The sequence below is a fragment of the Taudactylus pleione genome, unplaced genomic scaffold, assembly GCF_031769625.1.
Source record: "Taudactylus pleione unplaced genomic scaffold, aTauple2 ptg000214l, whole genome shotgun sequence".
Lineage (NCBI taxonomy): Eukaryota > Metazoa > Chordata > Amphibia > Anura > Myobatrachidae > Taudactylus > Taudactylus pleione.
In genome coordinates, this window is record NW_028284616.1 from 10,221,392 (window position 1) to 10,245,610 (window position 24,219).

Below are 24,219 nucleotides of genomic sequence, written 5' to 3' on the forward strand. Positions count from 1 at the left end.
CAGAAGTTCATGAATCCATGTCACACTAGCTCTTATACAATTGACAATCTGATCAAGTAATCTAAAGTCATTGTAATAGATTCTTGCATCATAATGTTTAAAGTTTATCAAATAACATGTATTAATTATAAAGTTGTTTGCATTTTTTAATTTACTATGTACTGCATGAGCTGGCTAATTATGAACTAACCATTTAAGAAGCGGAGGTGGGTGTGTACACGGGTTTTGTGAATCAAAATAAGGGAGAGCCTGTGGATAACAAGATATAGATAGATAGATAGATAGATATATATATAGATATATATAGATATATATATATAGATATATATATAATACACATTAATTAAATTGTACCGAAATGTTAACTGTACAACAAGGGTGGTTTTGGTTTAGGTAAACTGGGATCCAAATAGAGAAAAACCTGTCCGCTCTGCATGATTTTATCTAATTTTCGCCCAATCCGTGGTAAACCGGTGAGTGAGTCGAGGCTACATGAGTGAGGCTGGGAACATCTGTAACTGTCCACTGGGAGAGAACAGTTCTTTGTTTTTTTTGCAGTAGCAACCCTTGACAAGAGTTATAACAAATTCAGTACCCAATTCCTCCTGAATATAATCCTGAACAAGGTCCAAAATCCCTGCACCCTTTGACAGGAGCACATGCAATGAAAGAGTTCAGCCTCCAGCTGTGTGCATTTGAAACAAGCCGATGTGAATGAGGTGCCAATGAGGAAGTGCTGCAACCAATTGAGAATATAACTGAACATAGGACCATATTATGTCCTGTAGTGTAACATCTGGGAAGGCCATAACCCATTTAGCCATGCCCTCTTGTAAGTGTGTCCAGCTCTAAATGGTGCGGAGTGCGGTGCTATATATGTGAGGAGATCAGAGTTTGTGAGGAGCAGCGGCTCACCCATATAAATTTACTCATCGCTGCAATTAAGAGATTAAATATCATGTTAATGTAGAAGCATAGGTAGCATTTGGAGTGCGTACAGTGTGCGAGGGAAGCTTACCTGTTTTATTAAAATGGCAGCAACCCAAATAGCACAAGGGGTGCTGCTGCCAAATCTGAAAGTCCTTTAAGGTAGCCTGGACCAATGTGGGGAAGTTAACCGGATAAAGTTGAGAGGGGGTGTGATGGGAAATGCAAGACCAAATATTTTAGGGTATTAGCCATCCAGCAAAGTTGAAATGTGTGTCTTCACCCGTCGCAAGCGCTCCCAAAAAAGGCCCATGCTTGAGTTTTACTGGTGTTGACAAAAAAGCTAGAAATAGATTTTAAATCCCCAGAATCCATACTGTTGTTGGAACCGCCTCACGTGGGTTGAAGAAGTAGAGAAGTAGGTCACCTGCAAAGGTACCTTAAGTTCAACGGGAACCCACAGTGATGCCTTTCCAAGATGGTCAATTAATGAAGTGTCTTACGGGATCTAGAGAGAGGTTAAAAACTAGCGGAGAAAGCAGGTATCCTGGTTAGTCCCGCTCTGTAGTTGGAAGAGCGTAAACATAGAATTTGACAGCAGATAAGAACCACTTGGCCCATCTAGTCTGCCCCATTTTTAAACATATTGTTACCTCAACCCTTATTGATCCTATTGATATCCTATGTCTATCCCATGCATGTTTAAATTGCTCTACTGTCTTAGCCTCTACCACCTGATGGGAGGCTATTCCACTACCCTTTCTGTGAAGTATTTTTTCCTCAATTTTCCCCTGAACCTACCACCCTCCAGTTTCAGAACAAGTCCTCTTGTTCTAATACTTCTTTCTTTGAAGACTGTCTCCTTCCTTTACCTTGTTAAAACCCTTTATATATTTGAACGTTTCTATCATGTGCCCCCTTTCCCTTCTCTGCTCCAAACTATGCATATTAAGATCTTTTTAGTCTTTCCTGGTACGTTTTGTGGTGTAGACCTTGCACCATTTTAGTTACCCTCCTTTGTACAGTCTCTAATGTATTAATATCCTTCTGGAGATAGGGCCTCCAGAACTGAACACCGTATTCGAGATGAGGACGTACCAATGACCTATACAGTGGTATTATCACTTCTTTCTTTCTGCTACTGATTCCTCTCCCTATGCAACCAAGCATCTGACTTGCCTTCCTCATTGCTTTGTTACAATGTTTGCTTGCCTTTAAGTCACCTGAAATAGTGACTCCTAGTTCCCTTTCCTCTTCAGTAGTTTCCATTATAGTGCCATTAATACTTGCCCTTCAACTGCAATGAGTCCTAGTCCTAACCAATTGTCGGACATTATGCACTGATGTTCTTCCCTTGACAAATCTGTTTTGAGCAGGATGTAGCAAGGACTGCAACAAAGTCTGAAACCAAAGGACCATAAGTCTGTAAAATAAAATCTTCATTTTTGGTTTAGCAAAGATATAGGCCTGTAAAGCTGGCCACACATCTAAAGATTATCTGTCCAACCAGCCAACTAGTTGATTGGTTGGAATAAAAATCTGGTAACGTATGGGAGTAAATGATGATCAGCAATTTGCTCCTAAATGCCAGAAAACAGATGAAAATGGTCGTCAGACAAGTTTGTTAAATGTTTGATCTAAACAATTTGTTCAAACAGTTATTGTCCATTTTCTGGCGTTTGGGAGCAAATTGAAAAATTTTCATTTGCTTTCATACCGTACCAGATTTTCATTCCAACCAATCAACTAGTTGCCTGGTTGGACAGATAAATTGGCCACACATCTAAAGATTAAGACTGGACTAGAGTTGGATCTTTGCTAGGTTTGGGCAATACTATAAACCTAGCCATATTAAATTCATCTGGAGAGCCGTGGCCATCCAGAATAGTTATACAATGAAGTGAAATGAAACCGTAGGTGAGGAGAAAGTAACTTATAGAACTCGCCTGGCTCAGACGATATGTCTGTGAACGACGTCTTTCAGACATATCGCATTGGCTGTGCTGCACAACTGATGAACACAGATGTCTGCAGACATATCTGTCCATCAGCAAGTGTGTACGGGTGATCAGCCTATCGCCTGTACACAGGGCCGCCAAGAGGAGGGGGGGGGGGGGACTGGTACTAATTACCCGGGTTCAGCACCGCTCCCCCTCCCTCTTAGGTCACAGCAGTGTGCTGGGCTGCACTGGCAGACTCTCGGAGGCTGCTAAAGCAGCAGCAAGAGCAGTCTCCTATGCTAAAGGGGGGGAGGGATCATTGGCTGTGCGCCGGGCTGAGGGGGTGTGACCACGCCCTCCGCATTTAGTTTACGCCCCTACTTGCTCCCAGGCTGGCCCGACCCTCAGCAGCATGCAGATGATTGGTCGACCAGTGTGTATGAACGGCCATCTGCAGATCACTCGATCTGCAGATATATCGCTATAGTGTGTACCCACCTTTAGTCACAACAAACACTAAATTTTTTGCCTCAATTAAAATGAATAACCTATTGCACACATGCCTTGCATAAGACTCTTGTATTTCCCAGTTCTGTAGTCTCAGAGCCTCATCAGGAAATGCAGCACATCTCTACCAGCTTATTAACATATGCTACATTGGCTCGTGTGTTTAATGTACCACATTCTGGCTCTTATGCTAGGTACACATTGGTTTGCACAATCAGCCAAGTCTCAGCTGGTCGGTCCGATTATTGCACTGTTTGTAACACAGCACATGGAGCCTATTGTCGTTTATAAGCCTGACAGCTTGGCCTCTGTCGTCAGAAGTGCAGCACAACTTCTTTGGTCCTGACAAGCAGGTGTCGTGCTGCAAATGCAGTGTGTAAAGACTTAGAGCCGTATTCAATTAGCGGCGAAAACTGATGTTTTTTTTCACCATTGGCGTAAACAGTGGTTTTCGACGAAAAAACTGAGACCTTTTTGCCAAAAAACAGGCGAAAACAAAACTGGAGAAGAGTTTTCTCCTTCTCAGACAGGGAGAAAAAAATGAAAAATCCCTATTTTGGGCTAAAAATGTGGGGATTTCTTTCAGAACTCTTTGGACACCCCCCTAATGATAAATTATCAGAACAAAAATCGCAAGTTAGAGGGAGGATGACTTAGAGAATTCTTCTGTTGCACTTTTGAAAATACTTTTAAATTGTCCAGCTAGACTTATCGATCTGGTGACTACAGCAGTGCTGTCTTATGGTCCTTACACACGGGACGATCAGACATTGTTGTCTGCTGGATGTTCGATATCCAACATCCAGCAACATGCACCAACCACCCATCGACTATAAAGACCCGCGATTAACGATCGCGGGTCCCTATAGTAAACAGGCTAACCTAGTCAATATAGACCATCTGTGCCCGCGCATCAACCGTCGTTTTGAAGGGGCCTGAAACTGGTCGATTTGAACGATAACTATATATCGATATCATTATTGTTCAAATCGACCATGGAAATCTGACTCTGTGTATGCACCATTAGTTTGACATTGGGTTGCAATGCGAATATATGTAGTATAAATACTTGTAAGGCAGTTCTTTAATGACATCGGCTCAATGTAATAACCTGTGATATGCGTGCATTGTTGCCTTTTTCATCTATATAGCTGCTTGATTTAAAGTTTAAAGTATGTTTTTAAGGTCAAACAATCCTGGTTTTGTCTTAAAACTAATTGCTGCATTACATTTAGCGGCTACATTGCCGAAATTGTGCCAGTACCGGGAAAATGCAGATTAATACATTTGTGCCTAAATGTCAGGTTAGAGACTCTGGAGCAGGGGTGGGCAATACACTGCCCCACAGCTGTTGTAGAACTACACATCCCAGCATGCCCTGCCACAATTTTACTTTTTGGTATTGCCAAAACTTGTGTAGAGCATGCTGGGATATGTAGTTCTTGCAGCTGGAGAGCCTCTTATTGCCCACCCCGATTCTAGAGGTTCTGGCTGGTGGCCACAAAAACTGGTAAGCCTTATGTGTAATTACTCTGAATTGTGATGCAGTTATCAACACTTTTCCAGTTAAACAGGATTATTTCTTTCATAGGGCGTACTCTTTCCACGTCAGTGCAGATGGACAGATGCAACCTGTCCCGTTCCCCCCAGATGCTCTTATAGGCTCTGGGATCCCCCGACATGCCCGCCAACTCCATACGTTGAACCATGGTGAAGTGGTCTGTGCTGTGACCATAAGCAACTCCACACGTCATGTCTACACTGGAGGCAAGGGCTGTGTTAAGGTTTGGGATGTTGGGCAGCCTGGCACGAAGACACCTGTGGCACAGCTTGACTGCTTGGTAAGGAATTTTCTAATCTTTCTGGTTGCTATAAATGTTTACATTTAGGCCTTCACTGTTTTTGGTAACAGTTTTAGAATTTTTCCCATCGTATGTCTCTTCTCCTTTTCTGAATAATAACTGTGCTCTGAATTTTATGGTCCTCTGTCATAAATTTTCACCAACAACTTACGTTCTAATGCATGCGAAACAGAATGGTTTATCATTTAACTAGTTAATGAGGTGTGCACTGGAAAACTGCATCAGAACAGTATTGCTCACACTTGGGGCTATTTTGTACACATCTGGCAAATATTTATGTAAAGAAAAAAAAAAACTTATGGCGTTCTAGTATGTTTGCTTAAAGCTGGCCACACACATGGCGTTCTGCACACGATCAGCCGATGTGTACGATTTCCCTTGAAACTCTTCCCGGCAGCTCTGCACACGATCTGCACACAATTTGGTGTCCAATCTTCAAACGATCTCTCCTGCATCCAGACTTTCAGTGCATCGTGTCCTAGATTGTCAGATCTGCCCTAATGCACGGCAGATATGAAGATGCGATGTGCGACCAGCAGGGACCTGCATCGCATTTTAATCGTGAGTGGGGGACTCACGATTTACTCAGGATTTGGCCATATTTACACGATCTGTCGTTCCAATGTGTCGGAATCTGCCAGATCGGGTAAAATATCGCTATCTGTGTGGCCAGCTTAAGTGTATGAAGTGTAAATGCATGTTATCTGTTTTAAAATCTAGTTGTTACTTTTGTTTCACCTCTCTGTAATTGCAATTGATCTACAACCCCCTGCAGAACCGGGATAATTATATCCGCTCCTGCAAACTTCTTCCGGATGGCCGCAGCCTTATCGTTGGAGGAGAGGCCAGCACTTTGTCTATATGGGACCTAGCATCACCCACCCCAAGGATAAAGGCAGAACTAACCTCCTCTGCTCCTGCTTGCTACGCCCTTGCTATCAGCCCAGATGCTAAAGTCTGCTTCTCCTGCTGCTCTGATGGGAACATTGTTGTGTGGGATCTACAGAACCAGACACTTGTCAGGTGAGAAATGCTGTAAGCGACTGAATTGGAAAGGAATGTGGTAAAGTGCTGCTTTCTGTCTTACACAAAGAAGTAGCTCATGCACACTTATTTTAACAAATATTAAATACATTTAATTTTTTTTAGTTTCTTGATTCCATGAAATAGTGCCAGGGGCATTTCTGGAGAGGAGGGGTCCCGTGTGCAGTCTTCGACACGGGCCCCCTCCCCTCCTCTCCGTCCGGGGGCTGGCTGCGCACTGTGCGGCCAGAGCTCACTTATAGACTCTGGGCTCTAGAGTGTGCCCAGAGTCTATAGCGCATACACAGGTCACCGGGAAAATGGCCGCGGCGCCCATTTTCCCTGTACTGCGCAAACGATGGGAAAATGGCTGGCGGCCATTTTCCTGCCGTTTTTGCAGGCACTGTAGTCAACGTGGGACTCCGGAGAGGTAAGTTTTATGGGTGTGCAGTGCGGGCCCTCCCTGGACCCAAGGCCCCGTGTGCCCCGCACACCCTGCACCCATTATAAATACGCCCCTGAATAGTTCCTTGATGGTTGTTGGTTGTTTATAGATATCTAAACATATCTATCTTTTATATGAGGTAGGAATCAGATATTTTATCTACTAGTGACATCTAAAGGCATGACATCAAGGTGTCATGGATTTAGAGGGCAGGGAAGGCATAGAGATCTGATCCACCACTGGAGAGTACAACGGTGCCATGGGATCCCAGAACTGACTCCCTCCCCGGCTTAGAAATGCCCCCCACTGTTTGAAATGCAATTAGCAATTCATGAGACTCCTGTAAATGGCAGGGCGCATTTCTTAATTTAAAAAAACGGGCAGGATACGGCGCTCTGCTCAAACAGCCTAGCGGGAATGCTACTTTTACTCCATTAGCATTTGTGACACTGTTCGTTCTTGGTCTATTTGCTACCAATGGAACATCTCCTTCCATACTTCACATCTTCCCTCCATTCCCACTATCTTTTGGCAAGTCCTACAAGGTTATTTTCTCAGCTTTTCTCACTGTACATACACTATATGGACAAAAGTATTCAGATGCCTGACCAATACACCATCAGGGTTTGTAATGACATTGTATTCAAGGCTCGTTCAATTCAACGTGAACTGAATTGCATCGGGAAGGAGCTCCCAGAGCTTTTCAATTCAGCACGCTTTTATGTTGGAGAATGCTCATTCTCGTGCCTTTAAACATGGTGTTTAGTCGCGAGAACAGACATTCTCCAACTTAACTGCCTGGCCTTATGCTGTTTCTGCCACGCTAAGAGCAGAAAACTGCATCGCGTCAGTAGTTTTGTCGGATTTTTACCCGCATTCCATGAGTGGTGCGAGAAGAAATCCTTAGTTGGGATTAACAGAGCGCTGAATTGAATAGCTCCGGGAGCTCATTCACGGCGGTATTCAATTTGCGACTAATTGAATCTAGTCCAAATACATATACTTTAATATGGAGTTGGCCCCCCTTTTGCAGCTAGAATAGCTTCCACTCTTCTTGGAAGGCTTTACACAAGATTTTGTAGTGTTTCTGCAGGAATTTGTGCCCATTTGTTCTGTAGAGTATATATGAGGTCAGGCACTAATGTTGGGTTAGAAGGCCTGGCTCGCAATCTCTGTACCAGTTCATCCCAAAGGTGCTCGATGTGATTGAAGTTAGGGCTCTGTGTGGGCCAGTCAAGTTCTTCCACACCAAGCTCATCAAACTAGTCCTTGCTTTGTGCACTGGGACATAGTCATGTTGGAATAGAAAAGGGCCTTCCCCCAAACGGTCGCCACAAAGTTGGAAGCATAGCATTGTCCAGAATGTCTTGGTATGCTGAAGCATTAAGATTGCCCTTCACTGGAGATAAGGGGCCTAGCCCAAGCCCAAACCCAGAAAAATGGCAATGTATCACAAATGTTTGCATGCCTAGGTGCTTGATTTTATACACCTCTGGCAACAAGTTTGATTGAAACAACTCAATTCAGTAATTAACAAGTGTGGCCAAATACTTTGTCCATATAGTGTATCTCTTGGAACTATTTTGCTCTTTCAAACTCCAGTACCACCTTTACTCTGACACTCACCTCTCTCCCTTCTGTACTAGCTCATTAGTCAAATCTCTTTGCTCTCTCCACATGGATCTTCTAACCCCTACCTAAAGCTCAACATGACCAACATTCTTTCCTCCAGAATCGCCACCTTCCCTCAAATCTCCCTTGCCAGGATTTCCTCATTTTGCCAAGGCCGCTGCCTCTGTGTCACACTTGACTACACCCTCTACTGCATTCATCACCTCAAAGTCTCTCTTCCAGTCCTGTCACCTGCATCTTACAAATATTGCCAGAATACACCCTTGTATTACCCAAGATTCTACCAAACCTCTTAGACATTTGCTCATCAGCTCCTGTCTTGATTGCTGCAACTTCATCCTATCTGACATTCCCCACAACCACTTGTTGTCGTTACTGTCTTTCTTAAATGACCAGCAAAACTGCTGCTCCACATACATGGGTGGCCAAAATTGCGGACACATTTCGAAATTTTAAATGTTTTTCAACTTTGAATGCTTATAAAAACTTTTTCACTTCACGCAGTGCAATGATTCGTATATCAAATGAAAGGAAATTTACTGCTGAATTCAACAACATAAACAGAGGTCAAATATTTGCATTACAAGGGAAGTTAGGCTACTTTCAGTCAGACAAAGAAGCAGAGATGCGTGAGATTCAAGAAGCGGATTGTAGTAACGGCTACTACCAGCCAATTGGAATCGTCGTTCTGAGGACCAATTTGAGTACGTGCGAGGTCATGTTCAAAGGTGGGAAAGGTCAGTTTGGCTGTTTCATAAAGTTGGTTACTGAAGTGCAATTACGGTTGGATGTTTGTGTGTATTGTTTAGAGCTATTGACGGTGTAAACAATAAATACAACAATGTCGTCCAGGCAAAGTGGTGACTGGTCACCCAGGAAGAGATCCAGGATTTTGGTGTTACGTGAAAATGGTCTTTTGTATGCAGCAATTGCGAGAGAAGTTGGTGGGGATGTGACAACATCAAGAATATGAAAGTTTTGTTTCCGCTATCAGAAAACACAATCTATACAAAACAAAGAAGGGAAAGGCCGGAAAAAGTGCACAACAGCTGTTGATGATAGGAGAATAAAACTAATTTGTGTCAGGGACAGATGAATGTCATCTGCGGCCATTAGCAGTGACCTGAGTGCAACTAGTGTTTTTGTCAGTACAAGAACGGTACAGAGAAGACTAACTGAGGTTGGCCTAAAAGGTAGGATTACTTGAAAAAAGCCATTGCTGAATCAAAAGCAGTGGGCAAAAGAACACATTGCATGGACAGAAGGTCAGTGGAAACAAGTGATATGGAGTGACGAAACTAAGATATCGATATTTAGTAGTGATGTGAAAAAATTTGAGACGTCGCATCGGTGAAGAGGTACATCCAGATTGTATTCAAACTACAACAAAGAATCCTACAAGTGTTATGATCTGGGCATATATGACAGCAGATGCTGTAGGCCGCCTTTATGTCATAGATGGCACACTGAACAGCAGAAAGTACATTGACACCATCCTACAACCAAAACTTCTACCTTCTAACAGGGATCTTTTTCCAGATAATGCCCCATTTTTATTCCAGCAGGATTCAGCTCCCTGCCACACTGCACGGATATGCAAACAGTGGTTCATGGAGAATGACATATACAGGTGCTGGGATGGCCAGGAAACAGCCCAGACCTGAACCCCACAGAACATTTGTGGTTCCGTTTGAAAAAACTGGTAAATATGAGGCGTCCATCCAATAAAAGACAATTAATTGAGGCTATAATTGTCTCATGGCACCACATAATAAAGAAGGAAGAGCTCCAAACATTGGTTGGCTCAATGCCCTGTCGCTGTGCTGCTGTCTTGAAAAATAAAGGATACCCAACGAAATACTGAAAGGACAGTAACATCATAAGTACACAGGGATTTTCACCCTAAGTGTTGTTTTCACTAAATAGCTTCCCTTGTAATGGAAATAATGACCTCTGTTTATTCTGTAGAATTCAGCATTACATTTCCTTTCATTTGATATATAAATCATTGCACTGCATGAAGTGTAACAGTTTTTATAAGCATTCGAAGTTGAAAAACATTAAAAATTAAAGTGTCTGCAATTTTGGCCACCACTTTGCAAAATCCTTTACTGGCTTTCATTGTTTCCCATAATCCAGTTCATATTTCTCACCATTTTCTTCAACGCCCTCAACACCACCACCCCCTGACACATCTCAAATCTGATTGCACAATGCCCTTCCTCTCAGACCCATCTCTGTCCCCTTTGACTCTGGTATTGGTCTCTCTCCTGACTTCCAATGTACCACTTACACACTTATGACCTTTTCAACCACATCCAAAACCTCTCCACGCCTTTAAATCTTTAAATGCTTTTTTAAAAGCACACTAATACACCGTTGCAACTATCCCAATAATTGGCTTGAGTCAGACTCTCTTCTCCTATTTCAGCTATTTCCTCTCTTTCCCCACTGTCTGGCACTTTTGGAATAAGTGATGGTAATAGAACTTGTTACTTGAAAATGACTTTTCCATCATGTTAGAGGAATAATACACTGCCTTCCAGTTCACCAATTTGTTGTGAATTATATTCCTGCCAAGCAATAAGTTAATATGGTTTCAAAATGATCCTCTAATTGTTTTTAGGTGCTGAAACCCTCAAATGTTTTGAGAATTATTTTTTTGTACTACATTACGGTTTGTTGACGTTTTTCAGCCACTGTGGGGTAAACCTAGAAATCAATCTCATGTGATGTAACCTTTCTATGATTCTTATGGACATGTTGGGTTTTTTTGGCTCCCTTTTTAGGCAATTTCAAGGGCACACAGATGGTGCCAGCTGTATAGACATTTCTCATGATGGCACCAAGCTGTGGACTGGTGGCCTGGACAATACTGTTCGATGCTGGGACCTGAGAGAAGGAAGACAGCTTCAGCAACATGACTTCAACTCCCAGGTACTGGATGGGGCTGAGCAACTTAAGCAAATGGCAGCATTGTATTCCTGATTGTTGATCTTTGGCAGCCCTTGCTGACCTTTGTTCCATTGCCATAATCCTATAACAATAAGGTGGTTTAGATTAATGCACATGTGTAGTGGGGTTTTAAATTTCCTCTTTGCCTGCAGATCTTTTCACTGGGATACTGTCCAACAGGCGAGTGGCTGGCTGTTGGTATGGAGAGCAGTAATGTTGAAGTCTTACATGTTTCGAAACCTGATAAATACCAGCTACATCTTCATGAGAGTTGTGTCCTGTCCTTGCAGTTTGCTTCCTGTGGTAAGTAGTTGGCAAAACTTATTTTATGGTGGTGATAGTGAAATTTGAGTTGAATGGAGGTGGGACATTTTTAGAGAAACAGGGGGTCATGTAATAGGTTTCCATTTAACCGAACTGGCAGAATTTCCGCGAGATTACTGTTTATTTAAAGCTGCAATCCGTTATTAGTTTCTTGCCCAGATGTTTTGCACTTACGAATCCAAAAACCGAAAAAAGGGGAGTTTATGTGAAATGTGCCCATATTTGTCATATAGAAGGAGAAAAGGTTTGGAGGGACATGTCTTGTGGGTGTTGAAACCCTGATGCAAGTTGCTAGTTGATAAAGCAGTAGGCTGTGCCTGAATTGCCGAATTTTTCTAAGACACACCCAGATATGCAAATGTGATAAAGCTGCTGTGGCTGCATCATAATAGCAGAATTAGGGGCCCATTTATCAAAGGGAATTTGAGGTTTACCTCAAATACTAAGTATCCCCCAGATGTATGAAGGAGGGACCGCAGCAGGTATCTCCGATACTTGCTGCGATACCTCTATTGCCGCCGGCAGCCGCCTCCCCCATAGATTTCTATGGGGGATGCGATGCTGCAAAATGTATCAAAATCGGGAATGCGAAGCATTCCCGATATTGGCCCCAGCAGCTAACGCTAAGTAAAGATAGCGTTAGCCGCTGTAGCCTATGGGGACTTACCGCATATCAGCCGGCAGAGGGATTTGCCAGATCCCTCCGCCGGCAATGGGCGCCGCTCATGTGCAGTCCGCGGGACTGCGCATGCGCAGAAGCCCCGACTGCATGTCCCGGATAATACATCCGGCAGATAGGATCGCATTTTGCAATGCGATCAGGGGCGGTATTGCATGCCCTGATTGCATTGCAAAATGCGATCATTAATAAATGGGCTTCTTAGTCAATTGCCGACTTGAGTATTTTTTTTTTTTTTTTTTTAAAAGCATGTTTCCTGCCCTATTTGGGAAGTAGAAGGCTGCAGAGGTGTTCATTAGAGTGTGTTTTTCTTTTTTTTTTAATTTGCGTCTTCGATTTGCTTTTAACATGCTCCAAGGGACTTGGGTACTTACTTATGTATACTTTCTCCTTCATCCACTAGGGGACACTGGAGCTTCATGACAGTGGGGTATAGACGGTGGGTTGAGTTGAGCCTGGCACTTTAAAAATCTACAAGTGTGACTGGCTCCTCCCCCTCTATGCCCCATCAACCCCAGTTTTTAGAATGTGCCCGAGTAGAGCCGGTGCACAGGGGCTGTCTCCAGCCCTTATATTAATTTTATATAGAAAGAATCAAAGTCACAAGAGGACAGGCAGACTGTTAGCTGTGACAGTCTGCCTGCATCGTGGGAGCCGCCAGAGAGGGGACCACACGGCTACTGCAGCCTGTGTCCGGTCACCCTATGGAGGGGAGGCTGCTTTAGGCAGTTAGGAGTCATCAGACTCAGCGGGGCCCGCCACAGCTACCACTGGCTTGTGTCCGGGTCCCCGCTCTCCCCTCACTGCCCAGCGCTCTGGCCGCAGCAGCTCGGTGAGTAGCACACCTCTCCTGACTAGCAGGAGAGGTGAAAATAACTGCTGGGTCTGAAAACAGCGCGCGGCTGTCAGCCCCGCTGTCAGTTGCCACGCTGGTGTTGTGATAGAACACCGGCGCTGGCTGTTAGGTAGGCGCGCTCACAGCGGTCCTGCCTCTGCGTGCCGGTGCTTGTGTAAAAGGCACCGGCACGGTTATCACTGGGGCGGTCGTGCCGCTTGCCCCCGCTGTTAGTGCGGGGACAGAACGTCCCACTGTATAAGTGTATGCCGCGCGCATACAAAGCGGCGGCCATTAGGGGAGGAGCTTATGGGTCCCTCCTCCTCTTCCTCCTTCACTGCCTGGGCTAGTTTGGCGCGCTCTGAACGGGAGTGGCGCCTCAGACTGCAGGCACTGAGCGGAGGGGGAGAGGAGCAGATGAGAGCATCTACAGGGGGTCTGTAAATACAGAGGGTGGTTTTAACTACTTTCTGGTCCTATTGATTGCTCCTCCCTTATATGCCTGTCTGCCCCTGTTACTGAGTTGCATTTTCTTGAAATTCTGCTCTTATACTGCTCTGCATGCAATTTGAGTAGCATTATTATTGAAATTCTGCTCCTCCCTTATTGCTCTGTCTGCTCCCATACTTGAGTAGCATTATTATTGTAATTCTGCTTCTCCCTATACTCCTTCTGCATTCCTGAAATGTATGTGGTGCTTGTCTGTGAGTACATGATGACATCCAGGACAGAAAAAACTGCATCACAAAAGCTGTTTGCCTGCACTAAGTGCAGGAAGAAGTTTACCCATGCTCGCTCCGAAGGGTCTTCCCTGTGCGAGACATGTGAAGCAGACAGTGCTAACACGCAGTCTGTCACTCCCTCCTTCATAAATAGTTTGGCCGGGGTCATGGCGGACCTTTCTTCTGAATTAGCCGCTTCCCGTAGGGAACGGGAGTCTGCCAGAGATCTACCTGGCACATCTCACCCTTCTTTTCTAGCAGAACCAGCGTGGGCTCAGAATTTAGTCCGCTCGGTGAATAGCCTTGCTCAAGTGATGGGTTCTGCGTCTAAAGCTCCTGAAGCTACGGTAAGTCGCTCTTCTAAAAAGAGGGCTCTTCCGGCGGTTCTCCAGTCGGATGAGGATTCGGCAGCGGATCACTCGTCTCAGGAGGAAGGGGAGATGCTGGACGAATCAGACGTAGAGACTTACTCACAAGAACCTGAGGCATTGCAAGGTATTGACGCACTCATTCTAGCGGTAAGGGAAGTTCTTAAGATTTCTGGCCAGGAAGCTCCAGAATCGTTAGAAGACTCCTTATTTGCCAGGTCACAGAAGATGGCCGTCACATTCCCTGTTTCTCTCCAGTTGGATGAACAGATGACGGCAGCCTGGCAGAATCCGGACCGTAAATTCCAGATTCCTAAGCGTTTCTTCTCTCTTTACCCATTTCCTGCGGAAAATAGGAAGAGGTGGGAGACCCCGCCACCTGTGGATTCTTCGGTTTCTCGGTTGTCAAAGAAGACCACGTTACCTGTTCCAGGAGCTACTACATTGAAGGAAACCTCAGAGCGGAGATTAGAAACCACTTTGAAATCCATTATACGGCCGCAGGTGCACTTCTCCGCCCGGCCTTGGTAGGATCTTGGGTCAACAAGGCTGTGGAAAAGTGGGCGGAACAATTGACTGAGGGTCTTAGATCCAGCACTCCGCGAGCAGATCTGATTACCTTGGCAGAACATATTCAGGAGTCTGCTGTATACTTAGGAGACGCCTCCAGAGATATCGGCCAGGTAGGCGCTAGGATTTCTGCTTCGGCGATCTCTGCTCGCCGGGCACTTTGGCTTCGTGCCTGGCAAGCGGATGCGGAGTCAAAAAGAGCAGTGGAAGCTCTTCCTTTCACAGGCGATATTTTATTTGGTCCAGAGCTGGACAAATGGATTTCGCTGGCCACTGGAGGTAAGAGTACTTTTCTACCTTCATCAGCACCTCCTCCGCGTCGCTCGTTTAGGGGACCTTCCTTTCGTTCCTTTCGAGCATCGGCAAGATTTCAGGGACGATCGCGAGGTTCGTCTTCAGCGGGGCGAGGAGGCCGTACTAGAGGACGTCAAGCAAATATTGGCCGCCGTCCAGATCCCAAGCCAGCAGACAAGCCTGTGGCATGACGGGCTCCCATCCCATCTCGGAAATCCGAAGGTGGGGGCACGCCTCCAGCGTTTCTCGGAGGTTTGGAGACTGACTTCTCCAGACACTTGGGTTCGAAATCTGGTATCTCAGGGGTACAAGATCGAGTTCGCTTTCACTCCTCCTCGGCGTTATTTTACAACAGGTTTGCCCGTCGATCCCTTGAAGCAACTAATTTTGCGTCAAGCGATCGAGAAACTTTTGCTGGCCGAGGTCCTTGTGGCGGTTCCCACTGCACAAAGGCAACAAGGGTTTTACTCAAACCTTTTTGTGGTTCCGAAACCAGATGGGTCAGTCAGACCCATTTTGAATCTGAAATCATTGAACCAGTATCTTTCATTTCACAGGTTCAAGATGGAATCTCTCCATTCTGTCATTGCAGGACTAGAGGCAGAAGAGTTTCTGGTGTCGATAGATATCAAGGACGCCTATCTGCATGTCCCAATTTGGGTTCCTCACCAGGCTTTCCTCAGATTTGCCATCAGGGAAGCTAATTTCCAGTTTCAGGCCCTGCCATTCGGTCTCTCGTCAGCTCCCAGGGTATTCACCAAAGTGATGGCCGTCATGGTGTCTCACTTGCGCTCTCGGGGGGTGACGATAGTTCCGTACCTAGACGATTTACTCATCAAGGCTCCGACGGCAGAAGTCCTTTTACACCAAGTGTCCCTTACACATCAGATTCTCATTCAACATGGATGGATTGTGAACTTCCAGAAGTCTCAGTTGATGCCGTCCCAGAGACTTCAGTTCCTAGGAATGATTCTAGACACTGTTCTGCTTCGTATATTCTTGCCAAGGGACAAGGCCATAGCCATACAGGAGCTGGTTCGTCTAGTGCTCAGACCCAGGAAAGTATCTGTGCATCTTTGCATACGTCTCCTGGGGAAAATGGTGGCTTCCTTCGAGGCCATCCAATTCGGCAGATTTCACTCCAGAATATTTCAACTGGATCTTCTGTCTCAGTGGTCCGGGTCCCACCTACAGATGCATCGGCTGGTGCGTCTGTCTCCCCGGACCCGCATATCCTTGCTCTGGTGGCTTCGGACGGAGCATCTGTTAGCGGGTCGCCGCTTCGGAATTTGGAATTGGACCTTGGTCACCACGGACGCCAGCCTCCGCGGATGGGGAGCGGTGGTTCTGGACAATCACTTCCAGGGGCTTTGGTCGCAGCAGGAGTCCCTCTTACCAATCAATGTTCTCGAACTGCGGGCAGTCTACAGAGCTTTGATACAGGCTGCTCCTCTGTTACGAGGACTTCCGGTTCGGATACAATCAGACAACGCCACGGCAGTGGCATACATAAATCGCCAAGGGGGAACCCGCAGTCGGATGGCAATGAGAGAAGCCAGTCGCATCCTTCTGTGGGCAGAAAGACACGTAGAGGTCATTTCAGCAGTGTTTATTCCGGGGGTCGACAACTGGGAAGCGGACTACCTCAGTCGTCAGGATCTTCATCCCGGGGAGTGGTCCCTTCATCCCGAGGTCTTTCATCAACTGGTTTGCAGATGGGGGAAGCCACAGATAGACCTGATGGCATCTCGGATAAATCATCAACTACCCCTTTACTGCTCCAGGACCATGGATCCGGCAGCGGTGGGAGCGGATGCTTTACTGATCCCTTGGCCGTACAGCCTTGTGTACCTGTTCCCACCGTTTCCGCTCCTCCCTCGGATTCTCAAGCGGATCAAACGAGAGTCGTCCACCGTCATCCTAGTGGCTCCGGATTGGCCTCGTCGGGTTTGGTACTCCGATCTTTTATTCCTTCTGGCAGACGAACCTTGGCATCTTCCGCTACGATCGGACCTTCTACAACAGGGTCCATGTGTGTACCCGGATTTACGGCGGCTTCGTTTAACGGCGTGGCTATTGAAACCGCCATCCTAAGAAGCCATGGAGTTCCTAGGTCGGTCATTCCTACCATGCTTAGGGCTAGAAAACCGGTAACATCAGCGCATTATCATCGCATTTGGAGGGCTTATATCTCCTGGTGTGAAGGTCGTGGATCCTCCACTTCCTCTTTTCATTTACCACGTCTTCTTCTTTTTCTTCAAAAAGGCCTAGATGCGGGGTTACGCTTGGGATCGCTTAAAGTGCAGATTTCTGCTCTTTCTATTTTTTTCCAGCGTCGCCTAGCTCTGATTCCGGAGGTTCAGACCTTTTTTCAAGGGGTTCTTAGAATTCAGCCCCCCTTTGTGCCACCCACGGCTCCTTGGGACCTGAATCTTGTTTTATCTTTTCTTCAGTCATCCACCTTTGAGCCTTTGCAGGAGGTGGAATTGAAGTATTTGACTTGGAAGATGATCCTTTTATTGGCCCTGGCTTCGGCCAGACGTGTGTCGGAACTTGGAGCCTTGTCCTGCCGTTCCCCTTACTTGATTTTTCACGAAGATCGGGCGGAACTTCGTACCCGGCCTTCCTTTTTGCCCAAGGTGGTCTCGGGTTTTCATCTGAATCAGCCGATTGTAGTGCCAGCGTTGTCGGACTCTTCTGGGGATTCTCACTCCTTGGATGTGGTTCGGGCACTTCGCATTTATGTGTCCCGTACTGAGGGGCTACGTAAATCAGAGGCTCTATTCGTCCTTTATGATGCTAATCGGCGTGGCTGGCCGGCGTCTAAACAAACTTTGGCCAGGTGGATTCGTCTGACTATTCGTCAGGCATATGTTGCTTCTGCTCGACCACCGCCGGTATCCATTTCTGCGCATTCTACGCGCTCTGTGGGTACTTCTTGGGCGGCACGTAGAGGTGTCTCGGCTTCACAGCTTTGTAGGGCAGCGACGTGGTCTTCGGTTCATACTTTTGTACGTTTCTACAGATTTGACACTTTTGCGGCTTCTGCTTCAAATTTTGGTCGTAGTGTCTTGCAGGGCGTTCAGCACTCTCCCCCCCAGGAGGGTAGCTTTGGGACGTCCCCACTGTCATGAAGCTCCAGTGTCCCCTAGTGGATGAAGGAGAAAACAGGATTTTGGTACTTACCGTTAAATCCATTTCTCCGATTCCACAGGGGACACTGGACGCCCACCCAGTGCTTCTTGCCTGTTCTCAGTTGTTTGTTCTGCTTCAGTTCTGTTGCAGTTTTGTCTGTTTTATTGTGTGACTGTTTATCACTGCAGCCTGCTGTGTTCTTGCAGTGTGTCAGTATGTTGGATGTTTCTTTTCCTGTTCTCCTTCTCTGTTCTTCAGTCTGTTCTCCGTCTCCTCTCGGGCTCAGTTCTTTAAAACTGGGGTTGATGGGGCATAGAGGGGGAGGAGCCAGTCACACTTGTAGATTTTTAAAGTGCCAGGCTCAACTCAACCCACCGTCTATACCCCACTGTCATGAAGCTCCAGTGTCCCCTGTGGAATCGGAGAAATGGATTTAACGGTAAGTACCAAAATCCTGTTTTCCAGCATTTACTCTAATATGTATGAGTTTTGTACAGCTTTTTGAGTCTTTTGCAGAAGTACTAGTGAAGTCACACATCCTGTTGTATTCTTGGCGCATCTGCTCCTGTTTATTGCATAGAGAGGGAGAAGCATTTGATATCTATGCAGAGTTTGTCCCATCTCACATATTTTAGGGGAAGGGGACCTGGACTGCATACCCTAGCTCTTTATAATGGGATGTGCTACCTAGCTGATACTTAATACTATAACATAGAAAAAAAGAGACCAGATGCACCATACAACCATTAATAATTATACATAATATTCTAGGTTTTTGGCATAAATTTGGCCAAAATTATGAGCATACCCACCAGCGTCAAGTTAACCTCATCGGGTAAGTCCCTAACACTATGGGGGTTCAGGTCTGGGGCACCCCCAAACCATCCCAGCCAAACCACCCCAGGGCAGCACCACACAAAATGAAATAAAAAGATAGCAGTGAAGTGTTGTAAGTGAGAGTGGTTGGAAGTGGTTGGAGTGTTGGAAGTGTTAGAAAAATGAAAAATAAACGTGTGAAAATGTAACATAAACAGAGTGATATAAAGTGTTAAGTGGTGATGCCCCAAAGAGGTCCAGCCAGAGCAGTTTAAGGGCCCCCACGACCCAAAATTCACCCCATAACTGACTTGCCCATCTCACATGTTGCCAACACTACATAGGTAGCAATATAAAAAAATATATATTAGGCACATTTGCATTTGCGTAATCCTGTTTGGTAAGTATACAGTATAAATACAATACGTCCCTTGAAATATCCTCCTAAAGTTAATCAAACACTTCCCAAAGTAAATGTAGATAAAGATTAATGGGGATGCCCCCCACACATCACACTCACAGCCATCATCTTGTGTTCAAATGTATAGCAGTATCTTTAATGTGATGTTGTGGACCGCCACCTCATACTGTAAATAATTTGAGGTTGCCCCTATGTAGCTCACTCACTGGTTCCCTCTGGATATTGGGCACATCAAGGTGTCTTCAGTAACTGCACCAGACCACTCTTATTCCAAAGGACTTAGGGCCTGATTCAGACTTGGGAATAGAGAGAGATATCTCTCTCAACTGATCATCTTGGTGAAACCATGCTGCACTGCAGGTGGGGCAGATTTAAAATGTGCAGAGAGATTTAGATTTGGGAGGAGTATTTCCAAACTGACATCTAAATTGTAGAGTAATAATAAAGCTGTGCAGTATTTGTGGGCTACATGCAAAAGCAGCCAATATTTACCCTACATGTAAAAAAATGTATGTATTTTACACCCCTTGCATTGCAATATGGTTTGTTCAGGTTCACAGTTGAGAGCGATATCTCACTCTATTCCCAAGTCTGAATCAGGCCCTTAGTCCAACAATAGGTGGTTTTCCAAAGGACAGATGGATGATAGGGATCCCAAAATGTCCCTGTATAAAAACGTCCCTCCTTTCAGTAGGTAGGTACACCAAAATATAGCCAGGTATCTCCACCGACTCATTTTGAGCGTCTAAATGGGGTGGTCTGTCTTCAGGGTCCACAGGGATACCATGGGGGAAATGTGGTTGAAGTGATCCAGGCACCAAACAGTTAAGCTTTCAGCTCCCGGGATGCCTCGGGTCCTCCTCCACATAAACCCTGCCCCTAGCCACAGGCATTCAGTTTTTCGTTTGGTGCAGCAGGATTCAGACGCACCTTATAACAGGGGGACTGCTCAGGCAGTTTCAAGCTTTTATTATAGGTTTTATTTTGTTTTTTAATTTTACTACAGAGCAAGCAGTGCTAGGCAGACGCCTGTGCTGTTGCTCCTTCTACCCCCGCTGCAACACCAGTAACCCGACTGGTAATTTCGTCAGGCACCAGCGGAGCTTGGCTAGTGGGGATGCTGCAGCCGGAAGCACAGGGACGCAGGTAAGGTGGTTTCCTGTTCGTGGGGAACCAGGTGGCAGTCCATACCTCTGACGGTTGGAGACCTGCTGGAGGTTGCTTTAGTGGGGCAAGCGGTGCCCCACTAGAATACCGGAGCAAGTGAGTCTGGCGCCGGGGACAGTGGCGGCGGCCATGTTTATAAAGCCAGCGCACCCGCGGGGTTAATACAGCATAGGGGGAGGTAGGCTCTCCCCGGCAGCCCCTCCCCCACCCCTGACGCCGATCCAGCGGAGGTTTTCCCGCGTCTCGGTTGCTCCTCCTACCCTCCTCTGTATATGAGATGCCCAGTGACCACTGTCAGTGCTCTGCTGAAGTTGCTGGTCTCAGGAGGTTTTGGGTCTAGTCTTCATGTATACCTCTTCCCAGAGGCCAGGTTATACAGCGCTCAAATTCTACCAAACCTTGTGTTTTGAGCAGTTGATTCAGAGCCCATTGCAAGTATATTGTATATGCATTGTACGTGACTTTTGCTAGCTCTGCTGTATTGATAGTACAGAAAATAAAGGCCGTGTTATCAGTTGTAACTGTCACTGCTATTTCTCCTCAACCCTTTGCTACAGGTGTGTGGGGAATATTTTTTTTTCTTCTTTGGGTTTCATAGGGTCCACAGGAACTACCTTTGGGTATATAGTTGAAGTAATCCATTGCACCAAACAGCTACAGCTGTCAAGCTCCCAGCATGCACAGGACCTCCTCCCTATATACCCCAGCCACAGGCATTCAGTTTTTTTGTTTGGTGCTCGGCAAATATCCAGACGCACCTGTTATAACTGCTTAGGCAGTCCCAGGCATCTTATTTTTTCATTTACCTTAGTTTGTTATACTATTGAGTAGTACTAGGCGTCCAAATACGATGTATGTACTACGACTCCTACTACCTCCGCTGATGCCGAAACGCCAGCTCCTGCAACGGGCCCTGGGGATTTCGGTGGGTCACAGTGAAGCTTAGCTAGCAGCGACGCTGGGGCCCGGACTGCAATCGGATCCAAGGAGATGACAAGGTAAGGAGATGACAAGGTAAGGCGATTCCTTGTTGTCAGGGAATCGTGCGCTGCAGTCCTGGCTTCCGGTATAGGAGACTCATCGGAGGCTGCTGCTAGTGAGGGCCCGCGAGCCACGTCCTCACTAAGACTGTCGGGGCCTTATCGTCTGACGCCGGGGATGGGTAGTAGATGCGCACTAGCAGCGTCTACTACTGTGAGTCCAGCGTACCCATGCCGTTAACGCAGCTTAGTAGAGATGGGCGCTGGTAGTGAGACACTCACAGTCCACCCATGGTTCTCTGCTGAAAGCTGTTGGTTCTCAGAGGTGGGGGGTCAGTCTCCCTGTACGCCTCTCCCTTGGTCAGTTATACAGTGCTCTATATCCTACCAAGCCCCCGGGGGTTTGGTCAGTTGATTCAGAGAGGCAATTTGCATTTGAAAAGAAATAACAATTGGCTGCGCTTTCAACACCACTTAAAGTTCCACAGAATTGAATAATAGAGTATTATTTTATTTCTAAAAAAGACATAACATGTGGTTTTCTAGTTTTTGTAACACCAAATCCTTGTACAATGTAGCATGTTTTCTGATGTCTGTAAAGCGACTTTGGGGGGTGTTCAATTAGGCTGCGAAAAGTCGGAATAATTGAAATAGGCGAAAATTACGTCCTCGGCGATAAATTATCGCCGATGATGTCATTTTCGCCTATTTCAATTATCCCTGTATTCAATTTCAAAGACTTTTTGCAGGTTCGAAAAGTCTTTGGAAAAAAAGGGGATAACTTTTCATCATCTCTTACATGGCGAAAAAAAGTGGAGCATTGGGGTTTAAGTGTGCAGGCTTAAAAAAAAATAGCATGCATCCCTGGGAATGTCATTTAAAAGTAAACTGTCCAATAAAGTTTTTTAAAAAAAAAATAGGGACACCCCAAAAAAATAAAGTAAAATTTTGGGGTGAAAAAACAAAAAGGGAAAACAGTGTTTAAAAATAGGGCAATAGGTTCAGGGCCATTCTGGAAGTATGCGGCAGGTGTTTTCTAGAATAGGCTATTAGAGGCAGGTGCATTTTTGCTGAATTTTTAAAAAAATTACTTGAAAATATGCTAGCACCCATTTTCATGTACCCCAAATTTGATGGGACCACTTAAAAACAAAAAACAAAAACCTAAGTGCTCTTCTGCATCACTTGTCGGGGAAAAAACACCTGCCACGGCTAATTAAAAATGCAGAATACATTCTGCAAGGCTAAACGGGGGTACCCAGAGTGAAACCACATGTCTGGACATCTTTAGGGGGGTCCTAGGAACAAAACCCGAAAATTTCAGAATTTTTAGCGATACTTTCCTTTCCGCAGGCTCCCGTTTTCGATGCTTCCTAATTGAATACGGAGAGCGGGCGCGTGCCCGAAACTTTATCCAAGGAAAAGCTCCGATGTGGAGCGAAAAGTCCAGCACAGACTTTTCACTCCCAAATTGAATACGGCTCTTTGAGTCCTACGGGAGAAAAGCACTATATAAATTATTATTATACACATATATTTCACAAGGACACAGTATAAAATATATTTAAACAGAATATAAGTCCTATTGCAATCAGAGGCCTCTGTAGCCTAAACAAAAACCTGAGAGAACAGGTTTCTGTGCTGTCAGTTTGGTTCCAGCGAAGGATCGCTTCTCTGCCGGATGTTAGAACTCTTTTTTTTTTTTTTTTTCAGAGTGTTCTCCCAGTTCACCCACCCTTTGTCGCATCGGTGGCACCGTGGGATTAGTCTTTGGTTCTAAAGTGGCTACAGGCTCCCCCATTTGAACCTCTGGACTCGGTAGATTTGAAGTGGTTGACAGCGAAGACACTTTTTCTCCTGTCTTCTTTGCCTGCAGAGTCTCTGGCTTGGCAGCACTTTCTTGTCGCTCCCCCCTTCTTGATTTTTCACCAGGACAGAGCTGTCCTCCGTACACGGGCAGGTTACCTTCCTAAGGTAGTATCCCGTTATCATGCGAATTAAGAGATTGTGGTTCCAGCCTTCGAGTCTTCAGACCTTTCTGTAGGTGAAGGCCCTCTGGATGTGGTTCGTGCTCTCCATATCTGTGTGGATCGTACAAACTCTTTTAGGAAATCAGATGCTATTTTTGTGTTCTATGGTTTTCACAATCGAGGCTGGCCAGCTAACAAACTCTGGCTCGATGGCTGCGCATGACTATATCGCTCAGGCTGATCTCCCTGTTCCAGACATGAGGACAGCACATTCTACACAGTCTGTGGGACCATCTCGGGCTTTTCGACGTGGTGCCTCTGCTGAACGATTGTGCAAGGTAGCCACGTGGTCTTCTGTCCACACCTTTCTTAGGTTCTACGCCTTTGACACCTTTGCCTCTCGGGATGCTTCCTTTGGGCGACGGATTCTCCTTTCTGCTCAGGAGCATCCCCACCATTAGGAGAACTGCTTTAGAACATCCCTGTGGACCCCCTAAGGACCCTGAAGAAAAAAAAAAAGTTATGGTAGACTTACCTTAACTTTTTCTTTGAGGTCCATAGGGTCCACAGGGCACCCACACTGATGAACCTGGCTACATTGGGTAATTTTTCTCTGTCACGGATTCCCTCATCTTCTGAGAGAGTTT

At 45.7% G+C, this 24,219-nt stretch overlaps 1 protein-coding gene across 7 annotated transcripts in view; it reads left to right on the top strand.

Moving 5' to 3' along the window:
- The window catches only part of LOC148517590 (transducin-like enhancer protein 1), an 88,541-nt gene that overhangs the window by 47,892 nt on the left and 16,430 nt on the right, over positions 1–24,219 (top strand). For all 7 annotated transcript variants that reach the window (XM_088478444.1, XM_088478447.1, XM_088478448.1 and 4 more), the window contains 4 exons: positions 4,966–5,215; positions 6,012–6,259; positions 11,126–11,273; positions 11,444–11,594. In XM_088478444.1, the coding sequence (XP_088334570.1) occupies positions 4,966–5,215; positions 6,012–6,259; positions 11,126–11,273; positions 11,444–11,594 (797 nt within the window). The remainder of the gene's footprint in view (positions 1–4,965; positions 5,216–6,011; positions 6,260–11,125; positions 11,274–11,443; positions 11,595–24,219) is intronic.